Below are 25208 nucleotides of genomic sequence, written 5' to 3'. Positions count from 1 at the left end.
ACGGGGGCGGGGCGAGAGCGCTTCTCGTCACGTGATGCGGCGCCGGGTAGGGGTGCTGCGGCGGGGCGCGCGCCCGGAGGGCCCGTTGGGGGTCGGGGGAGGGAGAGGAGGGGGAGGGCCGGCGCGCGAGAGTGCGAGGAGTGGCGGGGCCGCGGGGGTCTCCCCGGTTTGCCCCCTCCTCACAGCGGGCACCCGCCCGTGGGTTGGAAGTCGTGGCCGGGCCGTCGAACCGCTGAGCGGCCCGGCCACCCTCTCCGACGGAGGCCCTCCGCTCCTCGGCCGTGCCGGTTCCCCCTCCTGACCTCCTTCCCGCTTGGCAGGCGGCGCGGAGGAGTGAGCCTTAGTGGCTGAGGGGGGACGGCAGGGTGCAGCCGCGACCTTGTCCTGCCCCGCCTCCCGGGCCGAGGCGGGAGGGCGGCGGGGAGGCCGCTTTCCAGGCTCCGTAATGCTGCCTCGCTTCAGTCAAGCGCTGGCTTCTCCCGTGCTTCCCCCCGCCCCGTGTGGCCCTTAATGCTAGGTCAAGGGGAAAAGCCTTCTTCGGTGGTGACTTTCGCAGGAGGGACAGTTTATCTAGAGGGGTATCTCTCAGCGATCGATACGGTTGCTTTTGGTGAAAGATTTCCTATCCTGCTCACTTAAGAATCCTTGCTCCCCCCCCCCCCCCAACACTCTTGCATTAATTTATGTAGTAGTTTGCTCTTCAGTGTGGTAGAGGTTAACTAAAAGTAACGCTCTCCCTTCAGATACTGATGTAGGATTGATGAAAAGAAGAGATGGCGGTCATAGATCTCGATGCAGATCGATAGCAGCAGAATTAAACTAAATACATAAAATAAGCAACCCAGAATCTTTGTATGGGATTTTAAAGTTAGGCCACTTATTTTACCAGAAGATGTCGCTGTGATTAGTAGCAATTAATTACAGAAAGGGTTTTGAAGGGTGTGAGGGGACTTAAAAAAAATATGAAAGAAGAATAATTAAATCTTTATTCTCAGTCCTTGGCCTCTGAAGCAAAGCGTCGGACTTTGTGGTTCATTGTGATGTTGTGGTGATTCAATTAGTTGCAGCTATTGGCATACAGCTTACATAAGAATGTCCGCTTTCAAACCTCCTTCTTTTTCACTTTGAATTACTTAACGTGGTAGAGTGAAAAGCTTGAAAACATGACTCAAAAAGCACTTGGAAGCCTAAAAAAAGGAGATGTAGATGGATATAACCAAGATCTGCTATCTAAAATACTCCAGATTATAAAATGATCTCATGAATTTGAGTAACTCAATGGTTTGTGGGCACTCAGGGTTTACAGACTGAACATGCTGATGCAGAGGAATGTGACTTCTTCATTAGATGTGTACTTTGTCTTGCTAAAAATAATTTAAGAATGTTAATACTTTTGTTAGCAATAGCTTCTACGCATTTGCATGTAGAAAGTGCTAAAGTATTTTGTTTAAATACAGTATGCTATGGCAAAAAAATGTTAAAGTAATTGTGCTCACTGGTGGTAGATAAGTTTTAAATAATTCCTCTTTGAAAAGTTGCGAGCTGCTGTGGAATTAAATGCTAAAAAGCTGTTAAAATTATGGACAGTTAAAAGCTGCAGGAAGTATTTCTTATGCTTGAAAGTGGGTGTTTTGAGTAGTGACAGTAAATGTATTCCATTTCTGAGCAGCCTAATTTATGAAAGCTCTGCCTCCCGTTTGTACAAGATTACGAACAGGACAAATTACTAAGTGACCAGCCAATGCAGCTGTTAGTGAAAGCCTAGAGAGTATAGGCCTGATTAGTTAAACAAGCTGGATTGCTGCCATTTCAAAGGATCCAAAGTGAAAAACAAAAACATTTTGAAAATAAATTACATGCTTTAAAAGAATGCAGGAGAAGAGATTTAAATGGAAGTAAAAGATTAAGAATGCTTTAAAGAAGTAATGGACTGCATGGTAGAAATAACATGATAATTTGATAGGTGATGATAATATGATAGAGAATTATGCTAATCCATTTTAGGAAAAACAAAGACAGATTTACAAGCAGTGAGAAATATCTCTTGGCTCACTATGAACCTGTTCCTACACCTTGTAAGTGAAGGATGTTTCTGACTTATTTTGAATATTGTACATGTCAGTTTATCTTTCTCTGCCATAGCTCCATTTGAGTATGCAGTTTTGAAGCTCCACATCATGTTTCCACTGTAGTACATGCAAGTGTCTGCTACTTGCTTAACTGTTTAGAGCTGTAGGTATTATGGAGGATATATGGAAGTGTGAGGAACTTACGTGTTTTTAAATAAACCTGTAAACAGTTTTATTTAATGTTTATAAAATTTTCCAGCCAGAATAATTTATTTACCAATAGAAAGGGAATGCATATTCAATGTTTGTCTGATCTTCTTTCAAACATAAATATTGTTTGAGCATTTAGAATCACAGATATGTTGGCTGGAAGGGACTTCTGAGGGTCATCTAGTCAAAGCTCCTGCTTGGAGCAGGACAGTTGCTAGCACTGGACTAAGCAGGTCCCAGGTGTAGACCTTTGTACTTCTTTTGTACAGTTCATGAGGTTTCTGTTTTCCAGTCCTGCAGTTTCTCAGTGCCCCTTTGAAGTGAAGCTCTACCATTCGGCATGTCAACCATCCCTCTAATTTAGTATCATCCACAAGTTTGCCGATGGTACATTCTGTCTCATCATCCGAGTTACTGATAAATTTATTGAACTATATCAGCCCCAATATCAACCCCAGGATACTCTTACTGTTACTAGCCAGCAACTGAAGCAACTTGAAGCCGTCAAACCTTCAAGTCTCTCTGCCCGCCCAGCCAGTTTGCAACCGCTCCAACAGTCCATCTGGCCTCAGCTTCCTCACGTGTATGCTGTGAGAGATGGATGGTGCCAAAAGCCACAGGAAAGTCAGGGTATGTTGTATCCGCTGCTGTCCCCTTAGCTGCGTGACCAGACATTTTGTCACAGTAGGTGTTCAAATTTGTCAAGCATAATTTGCCCTTGGTAAATGTGTGTTGAATCTCCCTGATTACTTTCTTAGCTTTCACACAGGTAAGGGGACAAGCTCTGAGCATTTTTCTAGAGGCTGAAGTGGTGCTGACTGGACATAGGCAGTGCTTCTTGCTTCTCTTAAAAATGATCATGTGTTAGTCTTTTTCCAGTCAATTGGAGACTTTCTCTGATAACTGTTTTTCATAGGTGATAGATAATTGCCTCACAAGCATGTCAGCTGTGTCTCTTAGCAACCTTGAGTGTAACCCATCTGGCTCTGTGCATTTGAATACATCCAGCTTCTCCAAGCAGTTGCTGGCCCCACTCCTACTTATCCCTCTCCTTCCCGAACACTACTGGTACAAGCAGAGGTCTGGGTGCAGGCTTTGCCTGTGAAGACGGAGGCAAAAAAAGTGTTGAGTACTTCAGCTTTTTCCATATCACCTGTGACAAGGTTGTCTTCCCCTTCAGTTGGTGGATGCACATTTTCACTTAACTTTTCTTTATGATACTTTCATACTTTTAAAATTCCTTCTTGTTACCCTGTATGTCTATTGCTAGTTTTAGCTCCAGCTGAGCTTTGGCCTTTCTGATTTAATGGAAATAAAGGATGAAAACAAGCCATGTCAAACAGTGAGTATTTTATTTAACAAATATTTATATGGATTTTTTAGGAGCTGGTGATTCTGAAGACGGCCCAGTCGTCATGGCTCATGCTACTATTTATATGGGTTTTACTGTTCCTCAATTACTGAGAGGTGCTAGCAGAATTTTTCCCACTCACTCTGTGTTGGTGGTGTTGAGGCACTCTGCTTTTTGTTACTGCACAGTGAACAGGTAGGTTATCTATTAGAAATACTGCTTTTTTTTTTTTTTTAAAGAGAATGTCATGATAACACTGGCAAAATGAGGCTGACAAATAATTATAGACCTATAAATACCTATTTAACTCCCAATTGTATATGTATATTTAATTCTTATTTAGATTTATGTCACCTGGAATGTAGACTGGATTACACTGGCAAATTCATATGTTAATAGAAATTCATATCAGTAAGGGACAGTAGCACAGTGTTCAAAATGGCAATTCTCTTTGTTTGCTTTTTCTTGCAGCACAGTAAAATCAAAGAGGAAAATGGATCATTTAGAGAGGACGGCAAATAATTTTCGCCAGGAGGTTAGTGTTCTGTTCTTTAGGATGTAATTTTTTTTGGTGTGAAGAAACTGGATAATTGTATTTGATTCTTAGGCTTCATCTTCTCTTCTACTGGAGTCTGTTTTACTTCTTTTTCTCCTTATTCTTCATATTTGATATTTTTGTAGGTATATTTTGTGGTCATGGGTGAAATGTAATGAGTTACAAAAATTGTTGGTGACACGTGATGCCGTTTACTTTATGTTGGACAAGAAATTTAGTAGAATTCTGGTAAAGTATGGATTATGATAAGTAATGAAAGCATACCGATACCCATCATCTCTACACAGGCTTCTCAGATTTTTATGGGTTTCTACAATTCTAATTCAAATTTGAGATTAAAAAATGTGTAAAATGTCCTTTTATAACATAGGAGGTAAGATAAAAAGTGTGGAAATTTTGAGGGGAGAGATGATAGACAGTTGTAAAAAGGATCTTTGTTTGTATCTATTTAAATTCACAAGTACAAGGAAGATAGAGCATGGTTCTCCATCAAAATCCAGAAATGCGTGTTCTGGATCTCAGTTTTGTGCAGTGAGAATTCTTTTTCATAATGTTCAGAGGTGAACATACTCTTGTACTTCATATAGGTATTTCCTTTCTGTAATTAGCTAAAGTAGATGTTTAAAATTTTAAATACTGGGAGAATATGACTTCAATTCTCAAAAACGTTTCACTAGTAAAATAATGCTGCATTTTTGTTAGACTTCTCAGGAGAAGTATGGCACTTTTTTGACTGAAAAATCCCATCTTTAATTCCCAGGAGTTGGGAAACGGTGCCCAAGTTTTCTCCATCGTTTAGTTAGCTTCTCTCAGTCTTGAGTAGCCATTCATGACAGGCCAGTCCTGCACGTGTCACACAGCAGGACAAAACTGTATGTTCTCAAACACACTACACAGATGTTAATGTGCGTATGTGTACATAATTAAGTCCTTCTCTGCTAGGCTTTTCCCTAACTATAGTTGAGAATAAGTCACAGGCCAGGTGAATTCTTCTCGAAAGGAAGCTGGGCAGAGGGGATATATAGGTAACCCTCAAAACTGGAGATCCAGCACATGTGATGTGCGCTGTAGATGGATGAGACAAATGCAAGCTTGTTCTGCCTGTTGCCAGAGCTGTCAGGGTGTGAGCTGGCTTTGGGAACCATGTGTCTTGAGAGCTGTGCCTCAGCTACTCACACCTAATGTCAGCTCTTACTTGAGTGCAGATTAGCATTGCTTGTGGACATGCAGCTGCTCAGATGTGATTTGTGCCAAATTAACTCAGTACATGGACAAAATGAGTGTAGAGACAGGTACAGACAGATGCACGTGCATGTTTGCTTCTGACATGAAAAAAATGATTGCACTTTTGAGTTTTGCAGCCGTGTTTTTTATCTTGGATATTTCTGATTGCTTGGCTTGCTTACTTTTTCTGCCCAACGTAAATGCTGGGTAGCTGGAAAATACATGGAAAACGGGTCCTTATGAGGTGTTGGAAGCACTGAGGTGGTGCAGGGAACTGTGTAAGGTCTGAGGAAGAGAAGGAAGCTGTATGGGATAGGTGAAAAAGCAGAGCTCAATTTTGCTACTGCAAATTCTCTGCATGTCAGAGGATTATGACATTTCTTTTTTTAATGCTTGATTTATTCTTTGTTACTTTATTTCTGACGACTTTAAAATAAGTTTATTTTAAATCCTCTGCTTGGTTTTAAATTCCACATAATCAGCAGTTGGCTTCCCTCAGTCTGTATTGCCTTATTTGGCCATTTCAGTCCTGTAGAAAGATGAAAGAATGATAGGTCTGTGTTGCATTAGTGTGCGTGCTACACAATATTGCCTGTTGAAGAGTGGTAATGTGAAGGACAAGGGCAAGAAGAAGTGCCTAACACTTTATTGAAACACAACGGCAAAATCTGGAGTCCTGTGTCCTCCTCCCTCTCGCTGCAGCCTTGCTCTGGGTCAGTTGGATGCTCTTGTGATGGTCCAAATTACTGGTTGAACGTCTTTGATCACCCTGACTCAAATTCAGTTTTTATAATAACTTTATACTGATTAAGAATTGAATTTCCAGTGCTCTGTCAGGTGTATCAGCCGAAGAACAAATTAGGGAGTGTACTGCAGAGTAAAGAAGGGAATGAAGAAGATCCAAACTTAATGTCGATTTTCTGCACTTAAGGTTTCTCCATCAGAACGACCATTTAAGTCATATATCTGATATTTCTCGTTAGCTTAGAGTGATTGTATTACCTATTTAATACTGTCTGCTAAAGTGGAAAAGAAATGTATGCTACTTTATTTTAAATTGGCAAATGTCCTGCTGTTTAATGGGACAGTGGACGTGTTCAGATGTTGCTTTATGAATAAATTAATTTCCTGCCATGTGTTTTAAAGTAGAGCATAGTTGCTTAAAGTTTAAATTTTTTTTTATCTGTTTGATCTTATACAAATGAGAAATGGTAGAGTTGTGGTGCTATTATTAGTATTTCCTAGTGTGGTAAATGACATCAGCATTTTTTAACAGAGTAAAATCTGTATTTTGGCCTGTGTAGAAAATATTTAGGGCATTGCTTTCTTTGTAGAGGAAAAAGGTTAATAATTATAACTCAAAAACACCTGAAGAGGAAGGGCAGGGAAGGGAGAGGATGAAAATCCATGTTGTACTGATGGGCATCAAAGAGTTTAAGAGGGGAGCTCCTCCCCAGTGGTCCTGTTGCAAAATCTGCTTTTCATGTAAAAAAGCATTGTTTTTCGTATTTTTTTTTTTTAATCTCTTTAAAAGCGGTATTAGCTATGGCTCTTGCATCCCTTCCCATCTGGTTGCCAAACAAAAACTCTTCTGTTAACTAGCAATGAATGCTTGTGTCGCAGTTTCCCCATGTTCATAGATCACAAATGTGGTCAAAGGGGTATGTGTCTAAAAGCAGTAACACAAGGCTTGTTGATTTTATTTCATTAATGCATAATCTTTCAGTAATGCATTTAATTACTTAAATAAAATTAGATACAGATCCAGAATTCTCCCTGGGACTTCAGTACCAGCTGATCTTTCATGAGTTTCCTTTGTCAGTCCTTATATCAGAGACCTTTTTACTTTGTTCCTGGAAAGATACAGGTGTGTTTGCCTTGTATGGATGTCAAAAGAATCTGAAAAGTGGTAACTAGCAATCGCTTCTCTTTATCATTATGTTCTCTTCAGCTGAAATAAAATAAGTTTGCATATAATCTTAGAATAACCCTGACAAAAGTGACAGACACGGTAGACTGTAAGTAGAAAACCATTTCTCCGTTCAGTGACTATGTAAGTGAATTCATTTTTGTTTCTCTACCCCAGTGAAAAAATATCGGTGCTTTAGGTAATGAAATGCCACAGATAACATGTGAAGCGATAGATATCTCATATACAGATTCTTGAGTACTTTTGCTGCAAATGATATCTGTGTAACACAATGGCCTTTTTCCTTTTGTTAGGTAATTTCACAAGCAAAAGTGTGTGGAATCACCAATGAATCGGAGACAGTCAAAAGACTTCGTTTGGCTATCGCAAATAAAGATTTTACTTTCAAAGCAGGACAGTGGTAAGATCTTCCTATATCTTACTAGCTGAAGCCCACTATAACAAAATGTTAAAAGGCCTCTGATATTCGAGCCTTGGAGAAAATCGTTAAGTTATATAATATGATGTTTTATTATTGGGTGCTCTATGAAATAGCAAATATTTAGCATAATTTTAAAATAGCTATTATTAAATATGCTAATATTAATTTTAAAAGGGCAAAAATTAATGTTCTTTAAATGTTCAGTTTGATTGTTTTGGTATTTTCCTCTGGTTTATGTATATTGCATTGTTTCTTCAAGAGTACTTTGAAGTACGCTGCATTTTATTCTGCAAGCTGTCTTTACTGTCTTTATTTACTAGTTATCTTTACAGTGGAGCCGAGACTGCTGCTGATTTGCAAGTTACTTAGTTTTGGTTTATAATTAAATCAGAATTGCCTGTTAACTTTTATTTCTTCCCCTAGAAGTTTCCACTCTGAAAATTAAGCCTGTTAAGTCAGATTAATATATAAATATAGATAGGCAAATTGAAAATAAAAAAAACCTTGACTTATTAAGCCTTTGAAATAATTAGCTGTTTGTTTAAGCAACCTTACAACTTTTTTCCCAGGGAAATAGTGGATTTTCATGTTTGTCTTCCTTCCTTGTTAAAAATACTCCCACTCAATCACGTTTTTTTTCTCTTAAAAATTAATTTTAAACTATGGGTAGTTGCTTTTGGCATTGGTCATTTAAATGTTCTTAAAACTTTTTATAGGCTTAGGCCATCTGAAAGTGGTTTTGCTGGAATCAAAGTATAGCTGCTAGGGTATTAACAGCATATGTTACTCATGTAGCGTTAATATGCTGGCTTTTAAATTTAGAACCAGAACACAAGATGTTGATTGCAATAATTTGTTTGTGGAGTAATTTGCTGCAGTTTTTGCACATGTGCAGTGACTCATATTAAATTCTTGCTTGCCAGTACTTGGAAAGCGCATTTACCCTCCAAAAATGTTTTAGAAATTACCATGCTGGAAACTGAAAGCTTTAATTATAATTACTCTTTTTCATTTTCTTCTTCCTTGAAAGTATTCTAATGCTATTGTAAGGGATACAACAACTTTTCTATACTTGTAGCTATAAACTGTGGTTGCATTTTTTGATGAGCAGTACAAAACACCAGGCCACAATTTCGTGAGTAGAAAAGGCTAACTTGTTAGAATTTGCTATTGGAAGATGTTACAGCCAAAGATTGTCTCTAAAATGTATATATATTTTTGATAAGTGTTCTAATTATCAAATTTTTCAGAAGCAGAAGTGAATTTGTTTTGCAAGCATGCTGGCAGATACTGGTCTTTATCTGACTTCAAGTAATAATGAAGAGACTTGTTGCTGTTACCCGTTTTGATTTACTAAAATATGCATTGAGGTATATGCGTGTTATAAATACTTTGAAGAAGTAGCTTTATGGTTTTAATGTTTCTGATCTCTTCCTCCAGCAATTGCTAACGGTTGTTCTTTTCTTAAAGATTTGGATTAGGTAGCCTTTAAAAGAAGGGAAATGAAAAACCACCATAAGATCTGTTTTACATCTTTTTGTGCCTTTCCTTGTTGTGGGTTTATATAGGGTTTTTTTTTTTCTTTTTTTCCCTACAACTACTCTTTTTGCTTAAGTTGTCACAGATAGCATTTCTTCAGGAGTCCTCTTACCCTTCCTACACACAGCTAAGATGAGACAAGCCATCCAAAATACAAGCTAGTCCACTATAATATCTCTCAATATCCCTGAAATCTCTCATAATTATGTAATTGGGAAAGAAATACTAATATAGGAAGAAACGTACGTGTACATTAGTACTTTAGAAGGGTAAAAACTACGTTTGATTTAGGTTTTACAGCAATGTTTGGTTTTGTGTGTATGTTTCCCCATCAGGCATGAGTAATGTTCAATATGTCAAGCAGAACATTTTGACTTGAATGTAAATTGTTACTTTACAGCATAAATGTAACTTCTTTTTGTTGTTGTTGTTGTTGTTAATATAAGTAGTAAGATTATTTTCCACCAGAGGGTGGTAAAGAGCTTTAGTAGCATCTTGAGATGGTCTTTGCTACAATAAATGCTGCAGTACAAGAGTCGTCCTCTCTAATCTCTTAGATCCTTATTGCCAGGAAAGCTGAGCCCCGTGGTCAGTGGGGCTGCAGAAGCTGAGGACAGCGAAATAAGCCTTCTCAACTTCTTTTTGGTTGTTGACCTTTCATTTGCAGTCAGATACCTTTATACACCATCAAGTTTATTAGCATAAAGTTAAAAATTATATCACTATAGTATTCTATATATCGCACTTTGTGCTTTTTTTGAGAGAAAGAGACGATATTTTTCATTGAAGGGTGAAGGTTTGTGGGGAGTAAGCAGGCAAGATTTTTTCTTTAAAAAGTAGTGAACTATTTGAAGTGCTTCTCTCATCCCTCAAGAATTTGTGATCTCCGTGAAGAATACAGCCTTGCATTTTAAAGAAAATATCTGTGCAGTGGAAGCCAGTCTGTATTTCTTGTTGCATTCTCCTTTAACGAATACTGAGCCAGCCTAACTCGGGCTTGAATTGAATAATGATTCTCTAGTACTTGGCATTGCTTACCAGTGTGGTTGTTTCCTAAGTGGAGCAGCACAATTAGTTTTAAACATTAGTTTTCTTTTGAAATACAGGGATTTTGTTATGTGTTGTAGAAAATTGAAGTATTTAAAGATTTATGCAACACAGAGGAGTTTAAATGTTAGATCATAATCCAACTTCTAACTTTTTCTGATACTATTTGGAATATCAAAGCCTTACTTTTACGAAAATGAATTATAGCTCGTGTGTAGTAATGGCTTGCCTTCCATACTCTCTAATTGCTGGTGTTGCAAAAGCTTAGCCATATGGTTTGCTTCAACTTAAAAAAAAAAAATTGTAGTAATTTATTCCAGCTCAATTTTCTATCGACTAGAAAAAGATATCTGCCACCAGAGGGCACTGCAGTTCAATGGGTAAAGCAATTCTGCTTCTAGTAACTGATTTTTCACATAAGAAATATTTAACAGACTGTGGTTTTACTTCAGATATTTCATCTTCCCAAGAAAAGAAAGTGATTAATCGAATGGCATTTCCCTAAAATTAGTTTTGCAACCTTCTTACGTTTGAAAATTGAAGACCCCATCAAAGGGACCGAAAAGAGTGAGATTTAAGCCACTCTGTCAGACCATATCGCATTTTTGTTTTCATATGCAAATAATTTATTTAAATATTAGAATTCTAGTCTGTTGTAAGATGTGGCATCTAATGCTAAAAGCAGAACAGTTTGAAAACCTGCTAGTTTAACAAGGGTGATGACACGTTTCTAAATGAAAATAATTCTAAGGAAATGGTGTTACTCAAGATTAAGTCCTTTTTTGGAAAAGTTATGTTATGGAAATGAAGATGTCTTTGTAAAGGAAGGATAATTGAAACAAAGGCATCCATTTTGTTTCGGTTATTTATTTCCATGTTTGGGGTTGTTGGCTTTTTTTTAAACTTTTGTTTCTGGTCTATTTTTAGGGTTGATTTCTTTATTCCTGGAGTATCTGTAGTTGGGGGATTCTCAATATGTTCAAGCCCTGGCCTGTTGGAACGAGAAGGAATATTAGAGCTGGCAGTAAAGCACACTGTTCATCCTCCTGCTTACTGGATTCACACTGAGGTAAGTAAGATTAACTGTTGATTGTGAGGTTTGGATTATTGATTTTTTTTTTTTTCTTTTTGGGGGGAGTGGAGGGGGTGGTGTGTGTGATTTCAGACCACTTTTTCGCTATTGGCTGCAAAACTCCTGTTGACTTGTTCGACCATTTTTAATACAATGTAAATCTTAAAACCTTTTGTTCAGTAAGGGACTGAAATTGGATGTTTATGTGGTAATATGGTTATTGTGATCTTTTGACTCCACTTGTGCTTGGTGGACTTACCGTGATATTGTAGTTAATGTGTATAAGGGTTCTCACTCCTTTGGAATTCATGAACTGAAAAATGTTGAAAAACCCTCTGTTCTAACTTGTGTCCCTGAGAACAGGCGGTGTTACACATTACAAAGTTACATCTGATAACTTGCCATTGTTCCTGGCCGTTTCTACAAATACAAACTGGGAATCATCATCAGATAAATATAAGTATAGATTATTACGGGGGAGCAAAGGGAGATACTTAGATCAGTTTTTCTGAAATGATAAAACAAGAGAATGCTTCAGAATTTCTATAGTATTCTTTTAAATATGCAATATTTTTGTAATGTTGACATAACCCAAGTCTTGATTTTTGCTATATTAAAAGTAAAGTCTGACTCTTTGGCCTCTTGCAGTGTTTTGTTCATCCGTTTGCCCCATTTAGTTATAGTCAGAAGAATCCTATTTCTGCTGCTGGTCATATGTCATAGATGACCTGTCCTATCAACTTTTGTTCTTTTCACAACCCCCTGTGATCTGTCCTATTTACTGTTCTCTGCCTGGCATTTGTATTTCTTAAATGTGGCTGCAAGGTTTAAATTGACAGATTCTTCCAGATTTACAAAAATTGCAGTCTTGTTCAGTGGCTAGCAGAGTTACAGTAAAGATTGATGCAAATTTACTAGAATGGAGAATATCCAAAGTGGTGCTAATCTAGCAGTTAGCATGTGACCATCCACAGATTTGAATGGGTGTTATAGCAAGTTATCTCCACTGGAACATAAACAAAATAACCTTTTTGAGATGTTGTGTAGAACTTGTAGTGCATGTGCCAGCAGACCACATAATACCTAAGAGGATTGCCTGGTTTTTGGTATTGCTCTGTATGAAGGCCTAACTTCGTAATTCCCTGTCTCTGGAGGCTCTTTTAGGATTTTTGATGTAAATCAGTTTGCTGTTGCTGAGTTTTCTGGTTGAATTTATAGGAAAATCTTTAGTTAGCGGGTAAGCTAGGTCAAACCTGATGCTGTGGAGAAACCTCCAGGGTACATATGGACTCTTCTAGCTAAACAAAAGTGCATGCTTTTCCTTAGTAAAGAAGAAGAAAAAAATAGCAACCTAGAATTTGAAAAGGTGGTATATATGGTGAAAAAAACTCTGGTACTTAATTACTTAAAAATTATTTATAAATGAAGTTGATATCTCAGGGTAAAAGATGCTATGGGAATAGTTAGTACTCATTTACTCACTTTTTTCCAGAGATATTTGTATTCTTTAATATTACTGTATATAAAATCAAAATTCAGCACAGTGTACTTTATAGCTTAGGAAAATACAGCCTTTTATTTAGAAAAATGTACGTGTAATGTATTAATTGCTTCACTTCTCTAAGCTGTTTCAATGCTGTATTTACAAACTAGGCTAAAGGACAACACTTTCTCACCATATTACTGCAGAATTTATTGGTTTTTTTGAAAACTGACTTACTGTTACCATTGCCATGGCTAACACACTGAAATATGTGGGAGACTGCTGGTTAAGAGAGATTCTTCCTGTGTTCTATGTCCCATCTTATAGAATCATAGAATAGTTTGGGTTGGAAGGGACCTTTAAAGGTCATCTAGTCCAACCCCCCTGCCGTGGGCAGGGACATCTTCCACTAAATCAGGTTGCTCAGAGCCTCGTCCAACCTGACATGGAATGTTTCCAGGGATGGGGCATCCACCACCTCTCTGGGCAACCTGTGCCAGTGTTTCACCACCCTCAGCGTAAAAAATGTCTTCCTTATATCTAGTCTAAATCTACCCCCTTCAGTTTAAAGCCATTCCCCCTTGTCCTGTCGCAACAGGCCCTGCTAAAAAGTTTGTCCCCATCTTTCTTATAAGCCCCCTTTAAGTACTGATAGGCTGCAATAAGGTCTCCGTGAAGCCTTCTCTTCTCTAGGCTGAACAACCCCAACTCTCTCAGCCTTTCTTCATAGGAGAGGTGTTCCATCCCCCTGGTCATTTTTGTGACCCTCTTCTGGACCCGCTCCAACAGGTCCATGTCTTTCTTACGCTTAGGGCTCCAGAGCTGGATGCAGTACTCCAGGTGGGGTCTCACCAGAGCAGAGTAGAGGGGCAGAATCACCTCCCTCGACCTGCTGGCCATGCTTCTTTTGATACAGCCCAGGATATGATTGGCCTTCTGGGCTGCGAGCGCACATTGCTGGCTCATGTCCAGCTTTTCATCCACCAATACTGCCAAGTCCTTCTCGGCAGGGCTGCTCTCAGTCCCTTCATCCCCCAGCCTGTATTGATACAGGGGGTTGCCCCGACCCAGGTGCAGGACCTTGCACTTGGCCTTGTTAAACCTCATGAGGTTCACACAGGCCCACTTCTCCATCTTGTCCAGGTCCCTCTGGATGGCATCCCATCCCTCTGGCGTGTCGACCGCACCACTCAGCTTGGTGTCATCTGCAAACCTGCTGAGGGTGCACTCGATCCCCCTGTCTATGTCATTGATGAAGATATTAAACAGTACCGGTCCTAATACAGACCCCTGCGGGACGCCACTCATCACCAGTCTCCATCTGGACATTGAGCCATTGACCACTACCCTCTGGATGCGACCATCTAACCAATTCCTCACCCGCCAGACAGTCCACCCATCAAATCCATACCTCTCCAGTTTAGAGAGAAGGATGTTGTGGGGGACCGTGTCAAAGGCCTCACAGAGGTCCAGATAGATGACATCTGTCGCCCTTCCCGTATCCACTGACGTAGTCACTCCATTGTAGAAGGCCACTAGGTTAGTCACACAGGACTTGCCCTTGGTGAAGCCATGCTCGCTGTCTCGAATCACCTCCCTGTCCTCCATGTGCCTTAGCATAACTTCCAGGAGGATCTGTTCCATGATCTTCCCAGGCACAGAGGTGAGACTGGCTGGCCTGTAGTTCCCTGGGTCTTCCTTTTTCCCCTTTTTAAAAATGGGGGTTATGTTTCCCCTTTTGCAGTCAGTGGGAACTTCACCGGACTGCCACGACTTCTCAAATACGATGGATAGTGGCTTAGCAACTTCATCCGCCAGTTCCTTCAGGACCCGTGGATGGATCTCGTCGGGTCCCATGGACTTGTGCACCTTCAGGTGCCTTAGATGATCTCGAACCTGATCTTCTCTCGCAGTGGGCAGCTCTTCATTCTCCCAGTCCCCGCCTTTGCCTTCTGCGGCTTGGGTGGTGAGGCTTGAGCACTTGCCAGTGAAGACCGAGGCAAAAAAGTCATGGAGTACCTCCGACTTCTCCGTGTCCCAGGTAACCAGGTGTCCCGTTTCGTTCTGGAGAGGGCCCACCTTTTCCCTCATCTTCCTTTTATCCCCGACGTACCTATAGAAGCTTTTCTTGTTGCCCTTGACATCCCTGGCCAGATTTAATTCTATCAGGGCTTTAGCTTTCCTAACCTGATGCCTGGCTGCTCGGACAATTTCTCTGTATTCCTCCCAGGCTACCTGCCCTTGCTTCCTCCCTCTGTAGGCTTCCTTTTTGTGTTTGAGTTTGTCCAGGAGCTCTCTGTTCATCCGTGCAGGCCTCCTGGCGTTTTTGCCTGACTTCCTCTTTGTTGGGATGCATCGCTCCTGAGCTTGGAGGAGGTGATCCTTGAATATTACCCGGCTTTCTTGGGCCCCTCTTCCCTCCAGGGCTTTGTTGCATGGCACTCTACCAAGCAGATCCCTGAGGAGGCCAAAGTCTGCTCTCCTGAAATACAGGGTAATGAGCTTGCTGTGCACCCTCCTCGGTGCCCTAAGGATCTTGAACTCCACCATTTCATGGTCACTGCAGCTCAGGCTGCCCTTGAGCTTCACATTCCCCACGAGCCCCTCCTTGTTGGTGAGAACAATGTCCAGCATAGTACCTCTCCTTGTTGGCTCCTCTGTCACTTGGAGAAGGAAGTTATCATTGATGCATTCCAGGAGCCTCCCAGACTGCTTATGCCCTGCTGTGTTGTCCCTCCAACAGATATTGGGGTGGTTGAAGTCCCCCATGAGGACCAGGGCTTGTGAGCGTGAGGCTGCTTCTATCTGTTTATAGAGGGCCTCATCTGCTCGGTCTTCCTGGTCAGGTGGCCTGTAGCAGACCCCCACCGTAATGTCACCTGTCCCTGCCTTTCCTTTAATCCTGACCCATAAGCTCTTGGTCGGCTCCTCATCCGTCCCCAGGCAGAGCTCCATGCACTCCAGCTGGTCATTGACATAGAGGGCGACACCCCCTCCTCGTCTCCCCTGCCTGTCCTTCCTGAAGAGCCTGTATCCCTCCATCCCAACACTCCAATCATAGGAGCCATCCCACCACGTCTCCGTGATGCCAATAAGGTCGTAGCCCTGCAGGCGTGCACATGTCTCTAACTCCTCTTGTTTATTCCCCATGTAAGTTGGGCCCCCGATGAAGCTGTCTTACTGGCTGGAGTTCCTTTGTGCTGCTCTTCAGGCGCTCTCCTGCTGACCTGTGATCCTTCTCCAGGCTCTGGGCATCTATTGCTGGCCTTGGCATGAAACTGGTAGGAGTGGGATGGACTGAGATTCCCCTCCCCCGGCATCTCTAGTTTAAAGCCCTCTTCACCAGCTTGACAAGCCTATGACTCAAGATGCTCTTCCCCTTCTCTGACAGATGGACCCCGTCAGCCCCCAGTAGGCCAGGTTTCTCAAAGCGAGTCCCATGGTTTAAGTAGCCGAACCCTTGGCTGGGGCACCAGTCCTGTAACCATTTGTTGACTTGCCAGATTCGACTGGCCCTTTCAAACCCCTTCCCTTTGACTGGCAGGATTGATGAAAGAAGTACCTGCGCTCGCGAGTCCCTTACCGCTGCTCCCAGGGCTCTGCAGTCCTTCTTGATAGTCCTCAGACTGCTCCTGGCTGTGTCACTGGTGCCCATGTGAAACAGCAGCAGCGGATAATAGTCAGTGGACTGTACGAGGCTTGGTAGCCTCTTCGTGACATCCCTGGTACAAGCCCCCGGTAAGCAGCACACCTCTCTAGAGAGTGCGTCTGGTCAGCAAATGGGTGCCTCCGTACCTCTCAGAAGAGAGTCACCTACTACTATCACCTTTTCTTAGTGGCGCTGGTTGTTATACGGGGGGCAGATCGGGCTGCATTACTCAGCTCCAGCGCTTCTCCTGGTGCGACAGGACCTTCCTCTTGGGCCTGCAGAGCGGTGAAGTGGTTCTGCAAGGGTACCTCAAGCTTCGGGGGAAGTCTCTTCCTCCTGCTGGTCCTTGCCTTTGCAACTGTCCATTCTTCTGCATTATTGGCCCCCCCCCGCTCCCTTCTGCGTGGGCCAGTGGGGGACTTTTTGGCTGTTTGGTTGTGGGCTGCGGGTCCACTGCAGACTGCGCTTGGAACCAGCTATCTAGCTCCTTCTCTGCCTCCCTGATACTACGCAGCCTTCTCACCGCCTCCTGCAGCCCAGCCACCTGCTGCAAGGAGGTCCTCCACCTGGGCACACCTTCTGCAGGCAGGTCTGCTGCCTGTCCCTACCCCAGGAGAGAGGTCTAGGCACTCCCTGCAGGCTGAGGTCTGCACTGCAGCCTCTCCCTTCAGCAGTTCCGTCTGCGTGGAGGCATCGGCCGCTGCTGGGGTAGATGGTGCAGACCCCCCAGCTGGAGCCGCGGCCTTTACCCTCAGACGAGTGCCCACCATTCTGCCTTGAGGGTCGGGTAGGATGAGTGCCCCTGACCTGTGCCCAGTTGCTGGGTTATGTGCATGCCGAGTCCCCCACTTGGCCTGTGGAATGCCTCTCCTTCGAAGGGGCACCCTCCTGCGCAAACTGCCACACCACGCCCTAGCTGATGTGCCACGCCCTGGTGGCGAGCGCCCCCTGGGGCTGCCTTTAGTGGGAGCGGGGGGGTGGGGGGGGTGGCAGCCGTTGCTCCTGGCCCTGCCCACGCCTCATCAGCTGCCCTCGTGTGAGCTGCTGGTGGGTCTCTGCTCTCCCCTGCGGGTTCTCCGGCTCAGGAACCCCCCCTGTACGCCACCATCCGCTGCTCCGCTGGGGAACGCGCCTGCACCGGAGCCCATCGCCTCTGTGAGTGACCAGCTCTTGATGAGCTATAGCCGGTTAAGGAGACAGATGAGACAAGAATGAGATTGTATCTCCCTAAAAATGCTTATTTCCACAAAGGATACCATGTTCTATGTCCTCCTTCTGCCACATGAATCTGGAACACTTCTGGATTCATGCATCTCTAAAACAAAGTAAAACATGGTGGGAAAGCCTGGCAGTGTACATTGAAAAGGGAGAGAGAAATTAGTTTCAGATAATAAATGCTGATTGTCTTACACTATAATTGAAAGATAATACTTTATGCAGTAATTAAGAAAGGCAAAAACCTTTTTTTTTAATGGTCATGCTCACTACTGTAGGAACCTCTGTGTTCTGTGCAGTACCTGCGTCAAAGGGCCGCCTTCTTCCTCTGGGTGGAATAGTTACGTGCTTAGACCTTCGCTTGCTATGCAGGTGTCATTAATGGAAATCCTTTTGTTTCAATTACTGTTTCCTGATATCAAAAGGAACTTTTGGAGGAAGTGTTTTTATTCTGTAAACGATTAACTGCGGATTTTTCAGCAGTTCTTGTAGCTTTTTTTCCCTCTCCTTCTTTCCCACCTTCCTTAGCTTCCTTATCCTCATCACTTTATTTTTTAAACCCTGTATATGGTCTGAAATGAGTTCTGTTTTCTGCTCCTGTTTGTTCTTTTAGCTTACAGTGATGTGGGAGAACTCGCCTGACCTCTCTGTACTGCAGTTTCACCCTTCATAGCGGGATGCAGTTTACCAAGAAGATCTTAACCCACATGTTTTATTTGTTGTAGCTTTAGTTTTCCATGTATAAAAAAAAAATGCTTTGGCCAATTTCTGTAAGAAATAATTTCTTATGTACAAGTGGAGAGGAAGAGAGAAGGTTTTCCCCTGGTTTTTCTTCTTCTGCAACTCTGAAGTTGCAAATGCGGAAGTGGTTCTGCCAGAAACATTCTCGTGGATACTTGTTTCACTTCTGGGTGTTTTTTATTTTTTAGGAATGGGGTGGAAGAACCTTCTGCATCTATGCAACTCATTCCGACTTCCTTCTGTGACCTCATAGCAAGGCCTTTTTTGACATGACTGGGTTTGGGTAGAAGTGTGATCTCACATGCTAACCTCGGGTTTTCACAACCACGTACTGCTGTTGAAAAACTCTTGTGTGAATCATTCCTCCTTCAACTCTTACGGGGGTGGGAAGGGGAGTCACCATCCCGCCTTATCAGAAGACTGAAACTTCTGAAAGTAGAACTAGATCCCTAGAGACGCTGAAACAGATTACTTCAGATAGCTGGAAACTCTGCATTTATTTTAAAATACTTCAGTTTTCACTCATTGGTCAATAAAAATAAAAAATCACAGCCCAGCAAGTCTTGTGACTGTGGTGCAAGAAGAATAATATTTCAACTTTTGTTTTTAGTTTTGAAATTAAATATCTTCTTTTCCATCCTAGTGTACTCTTGACTCAGAAGTGGCTCTGCGAGTGGGAGGTGATTTCTTCTTTGATCCTCAGCCTGGTGACTCCCCTGTAAAACTAGTGCTGATAGCAGGGGGTGTTGGAATTAACCCATTGTTTTCTATACTGCTGCATATAGCAGATCTTCATGGATACCAAGAGAGTAAAGGAAATGGATACAAAATGGGAACAGCGAAGCTGTACTACAGTGCAAAAAATACAAGCGAACTCTTATTTAAGGTAAATAAAAAGTTTAAAAAAAAAAAAAGATTGCAGATGTTCAGCTATTAGTGTGTGTATCATTCTGTTGCCAAATTCCAGAGAGCCCCTCTGTGTAAGGCACTGTACAAATAGAGACAAAAGTCACTTCCTGCCTCAAATCCCCGGTGTGTTTTGTTAATTATGCCAGTGTACAAATGAAGGATGTTGTCGGACATACCTGGTCTCATTGACTTCACTGGTAAGTCAATTAACCCTAAGTGTCTATATTTTACTATAATCTCGTAAGACCATCGTAGTATACAAAAGATTATATATACTACAATATACATGTGTGTATACACAGTAATAGTATGCATAATGCTGTATGCTGGAATACTGTAACCACATCATCTCAGTACGGATTGTATTGAATTTAAAGACTAGCAAGAGCCATTATATCCAAAGGAAATACTTTTTAAAATAATAGGGGAGCTTTACTGATAATGCATTAGTTATTATTGGGTACTAGTCTATGAATGAAGGACTTATAAGCACTTGTAAAAATGCTTGTAATAGTACTTCATCAACATTAACCTAGCAGTTAAAGATCAGTTGCAACACTCGGCCATTAAGGGTCACTGATAACATTTTAGGGTCAAATTAGCACAGCTTCTGTAAAGAAGCATCCCTAACGATTTAGGTTTCTTTGAAGTATTGAAAGGTTTTGGTTGTAACATAAAGGTGAAAATTTATCACAGTTCCAGAAATTGTGTTGGGATCCATCATTAGTTTTTCTTCTGTACTTTTATCATATGTTTGCTTGCTTGGAAAAGTCATTTGTTTGTTGCTAGAAGCAGAATAATAAACTGGAACCTATCTGCTCTTCCATTTGGCCAACTACTAATCTCCCAGTCTGTTCTAAGGATGCACATTTTTTTCCAGTGCAGGAGCTAGCATTTCCTGAGTTTCACTTCAGCAGTGTTATGACAGCAGAGCTTTTGCATTAGAGCTTCTGGGACAGAAGAGAACACACGTGATACGTCGCAGTGCTTAAATAGATTTTTCCCTTCATTCTTCGCATGTCTCTCAAATCCAGAATGTGTACATGAAAATACTTTACTTCTGTGCAGAGGATTGAGGAAATAGGATCACTAGGGTCTTTGTGGTGTTGTGAGATACTTCTGTACAAATCTCCATGAGGAACTGCTTGGTTGTCGCTGATGTTTTGGAGGACCTGTTCCCCAAAGAAGCAGCTACGTATAGCGTTGTCCTTCGTCCCTGTCAGCCTAATGTAATTGCTCTAATAATCGCTTTGGATGTGCTCTCATTTCACAGGCAGATGCACTGCTTTTGAAAATCTCGCTGTTTAAAAATGGTAGTGTTGGAATTACAAAAGATAGCATACTAACTTCGCTACTTCAAGATGCCAGTTAGCTGGCTTTTCCTGATTTCATGAGGACTGAACATGACCCTCATTTCCTTATTGTGGCTGGGACACTGGGGACAGGTCTTTTCCCTTAGGTCTTTATTGCTCAGCTGTCTGCTTCATTTTGTACCCTAACTTACTAGGCTGCAAAGAACCTGCTGAGCTGTTCAGATTCTCCTTCATTCAGTTAAAGAGAGCCTGTCTCTTGCCCTAGGATACTAGAGAATAGTACTGGGGCGGTTCCTGTCATGTGTGTGATACTTGCCACTTTCTGTCACTGAATTAGAGTGATAGGTTCCAAGTAGGTGGTGTGAATGACTGCAGGATTATTTAAGCAGGTTAAGTCCTACCTTAGGCATGCTTTCTGGCTTGGTCCCAGGACTTCAACTCAACAGAACATGATTAGTTTTAAAAGTGCTATCAAATCATACGTGGTTCCATATGAAGGGGACAGAAGCTTAGAGTCACACCCAGAACAGTGAAAGCAGGCCAATATTAGAGGTACTGGTGGAGCAGTGCGCAGCAGCGTCTAGCTGTGCCCCTCTTTATTCCATCTCTTTTTAGGGAATCAGAAACAGATTTGTCTATTAAGTAGAATCTGTCTGGGGTTTTTTTGTTAAGCCACCCATGGCAGACTGTCCAGCGTAGTAACTAGTAGTACAGAGTACAAATTCAGAGAGTACAAATTATTTTTATTATTTCCGAATATTTTAAGAAAGAATTTCCAGTGTCTGTTCCAGCAGTGAAAATCCCAAGTAGTGCAGAATCTAGACAGTAAATAAATCTTAGTTTCAGAACGAACTACAGCATCTGACAGATTTTTTTTTTTTTTTTACTATGATTTGAACTGAAGCCATTGGGGTTTTGGTGGTAACTCACAGTTGTGACTTAGGGAACTGAAAATTACAGAGTTTCTACTCTGGTAAAAATAGCATTAGCATTACACTGTAGCTGGTTTTACTTGGAGAACACGAGAGTAAAGGGTCTAGTAATCTTACTAGGTAAAGCAGAGGAGACTCAAAAAGTTCTTAACAAATGGTAAGTACAAACTCCAGGGTTTTTTTTAAATGGAAAACCCATATGGAAGTGGAAGGAGGAAATAACAAGAATTTATATGGGGAAGAAACCAGGAGAAGACATAACTGGTTTTTAGGTCCAAATTTTACAAATTGCAATCTATTGTAAAAAAGGAGGAAAGCGCTACCAACATAGCTGGTAGTGTATTCACATTCCAGGTATGGAAATTTTGTGTATTTGTGCAGGTCAGCCCTTTGAAATCAAGCCCGTCAAGTTCTCGGCGCTGAAATGCAAGAGTCTTGGTACTCGGTAATAATGACTGGTGTTCTGGGACTGTATGCATACATCTGCTTTGATTTAATGGCCTGTGGTATAAGCAAGTGTGTTTAACATTACAGAAAAATATCCTTGGTTTGATGAATGCATTTCCTGGAAAGATCACATGTCGTTTCCACGTTACCCAACAGAGTTCACAGATCTGTAAAGAACTTCAGCCACATGTTACAGGTAAATATAACAGTAATGCAGAGCGATGACTTCTAAACTCTAATTTTGATTATATCCCAGAGGATGAAGTTACATGCATAATTTAGTATTTCTACGTTTAAAGATTCAAAATGAGATGTGAGTTAAACCTCAATAATTCCGCTGTACATATTATACTTTGGAGAAAAATTTTCCCTTTCCAGTTTTTGTTCTCATTTCTAGTAAACCTCCTCTGTTAATTCTAAACTTTATACCGGTATTTCCCACTGCAAACTTTATTCCAGAAACTATCAAGCAAAGTATTTACTTTGCTTAAGGCGGGATTGATGAAGGATAGGCTGACTGCTTGTAAGAGATACTTTGTCATGTTTCCATTTCTGTTGTATTTGTGTGAGAGATCCTAACCTATTTTTTTCATCTGAATGTGGGATTTTTAGTTGTATGTATGTAAGCCATGTTCCTCTTCAGTGACTAATATCCCATCCATTCCAACTGGAAGTACTGATCTAAATCCCCAGAAGAACAAACGGTTTTGGAAGCCTCGAATCTTGATACCTATTATCCTTAAACAGGCCCGGCATTTTTAAGAAATGAGTGCTTGAAATACCTCTAACCAGTCCTTCTTTTTTTAAATTACTTCACGATGAGTATTTCTGTTCTCATTTCCTACTTTCTTCTTTGTCAGAGGGAAGAGTATCTGAAAAGGATCTAGAAAAACATGTCTCTAAGGATACTTTATGGTACATCTGCGGTCCACCTCCAATGATAGAATCTATATCCAAACTACTGTCCAACATTGGTGTTCCTAGAAACTGTGTTTTCTTTGAGAAATGGTGGTAGTGACACCTGCTGAACAGCAAATAGATTGTTTCCAGTGTATTTTGATAAGCTGAAATGTACAGAAAATGGACTATGAATTATTTGGAAGACTTTACTTCATACATGAAGATGTCCTCAATCGTGATCGTCTTCATTTAATTTAACTATAATACACTTGTAATACAGTGCTGCTGCTTTTGGGGAAAAAATGATTTTATATTAAAGACAGTAACTGTTCTGTTTTTTTGATGGTTTGCTTACTTCTTATGGGTGGCGGCATATTTTCACTTTATACACTCATTTCGTTAGTCAGCTTTTAAGAGACTTTCAGTGCCTGATTCAGCAGTTGTCGAGAATCAGTTGTGCAGCAATGCCAGGTCAGTTTATAATAAATAACAATTCAGGCCACAACTTCTTAATCTGCTCCAAATTGTTGTGCTAGTCAGTCAACACATTGCCTTCCCCAGTTCTAGATAATAAATTAATATTTTTATAGAAGTAGAGTTGCTGTGTTGTGATTTCCTTCTCTTGCCACTTGTTAAATGGAAAAAAACCCCTACTTTTATGTGGTTTATTTAAGCAAGTCAACTGTGTTGACAGTAAAAGACATTTTTTCATAATGCTCAGACCTGAGTTTAAAATACAGATGCGTTAAAAATCTGTTAGCCTCTGACGGAGCTGTACAGAGTTATTCACGTGAACCCGTATCCCTTGCTGGAGCTGAGATAGCCCATCCAACTTGCGCTCGCATGTGCCACCTCCTCAAAAGCAGCAACGGTCAGCAGCAGCCGAGACAGGAAATCTCCGTAATCCTGCTGCAGTACTGAGTTTTAGAAGGCTCCAGGACATACCAGGTCAGTTTGGAAAAAAAGTCTGTGGAAAGTTTGCTTTTTTTAAGGTATGAGTGTACCTCTCGGTGTAATGGCTGATACCTAAGCCCTTCTTGAACGAAGCTTCTTCCCCCCACTGGTAGACAAACTCATATAAACATTGAGAATAACAAAAAGCCGTAATGAGTTAGTTAATTATCTGTATAGACAGGGCAAGTCCTTAAGTGGTAGAGATTCCCATTGTACATTTGAAGACCTTGATAAGGAACATTTAAATTATTAAAAATACTAAATCATTATTGAATTATAAAAAATGTTAAATAGATAAGGCCTTCTCTTTGTTAGTGGCTCTTTTCCTGGAGTGAAATGTTTCAGACAATAGTCAAATAGGTAATACAGCAAGTTTCTTGCCATCAGCATCCCTCTGCTCTGCCTTAAACAGAGGTTGCAAAGATACCGATCCCATCACCTGGTCTCCAGCCCGCAACAGTACTGTTGGTGTGAAACACAATTTTTCAAGGATTACGTCCCAGTGCTTGGACAAAAAGGCCTCCAGCCCAGCTGTAGTTCTCTCCCAAGAAATCATTTCAGCTTCAGTATGCTGAGTTTAGCCTTTAGTCTTAACCTCTTCTTATCAGAGCCTCTGGTATGTTTTACAGCTTGTAGGATCCCTACTGCCACATCCACACTCACCTCATCTTCAAAAACCAGTGAGACAGCCTAACTAGGAAACTCCAAGCCCTTGCTTTGAGGGCGGCACAAGACTACTACTGTAACTGTTGCAGAAGTTGATGGAACAGCTAACTGAAATAATCCTAGAGCTTCTCAGCAAATGGAGCTTCAAAGAGGAAAAAATCCATACTTACTGCAGCTCAGAACATACAGAACTTAAGGAAACAGGCTGTATTTTGGATCAGGAAGAGGTGAACGCTGAATGACGGACCTTAAAGCGTTGCCTTTTGGGGACAGTACCATGATGAGGGTTTGCCCGTAAGTTTTCATCTGGTGCCTGCAGCCTCATCCACTTCAGCTTATGCTTCTATACCGTGCGGCATTATACGCAAGCTGAAATTACTCACCTCCTCAGCAGTCACTGCAGACCCAGAGGGGATGTCTCATCAAATTCCCTCCTACTCAAATGAGAGGAAGAGTCTGAGTACCCCTATTTCAGGGAATGGTTCCTTGTTTGTTCACTCTAGAATGTAAATAGGACAGCGTGCTTGTCACAGAAAATAAAACCAAGGGGTTTTTGTGTTCACAAAGATTGCAATTGACG

General features: G+C 41.4%; 1 protein-coding gene across 2 annotated transcripts; it reads left to right on the top strand.

Annotated features, from left to right (window-relative positions):
• The first annotated feature begins 3 nt into the window (after positions 1-3).
• OXNAD1 (oxidoreductase NAD binding domain containing 1) lies at positions 4-23344 on the top strand. 2 transcript variants are annotated; one of them, XM_076331232.1, is made up of 8 exons: positions 4-46; positions 3663-3825; positions 4102-4165; positions 7634-7740; positions 11275-11416; positions 19151-19393; positions 22196-22304; positions 22969-23344. In XM_076331232.1, exons 2-8 carry the CDS (start codon positions 3695-3697, stop codon positions 23121-23123), a joined length of 951 nt encoding a protein of 316 aa, XP_076187347.1. In that variant the 5' UTR covers positions 4-46; positions 3663-3694; the 3' UTR covers positions 23124-23344. The 2 variants fall into 2 exon arrangements, with proteins under 2 accessions (XP_076187347.1, XP_076187348.1); XM_076331233.1 differs by lacking the exon at positions 4-46 and adding an exon at positions 2743-2909.
• The last annotated feature ends 1864 nt before the right edge of the window (positions 23345-25208 follow it).

The sequence above is a fragment of the Aptenodytes patagonicus genome, chromosome 2 (genome assembly GCF_965638725.1).
Source record: "Aptenodytes patagonicus chromosome 2, bAptPat1.pri.cur, whole genome shotgun sequence".
NCBI classification, from domain to species: Eukaryota; Metazoa; Chordata; class Aves; order Sphenisciformes; family Spheniscidae; genus Aptenodytes; species Aptenodytes patagonicus.
This window is presented reverse-complemented; position numbering and strand designations above follow the sequence as displayed.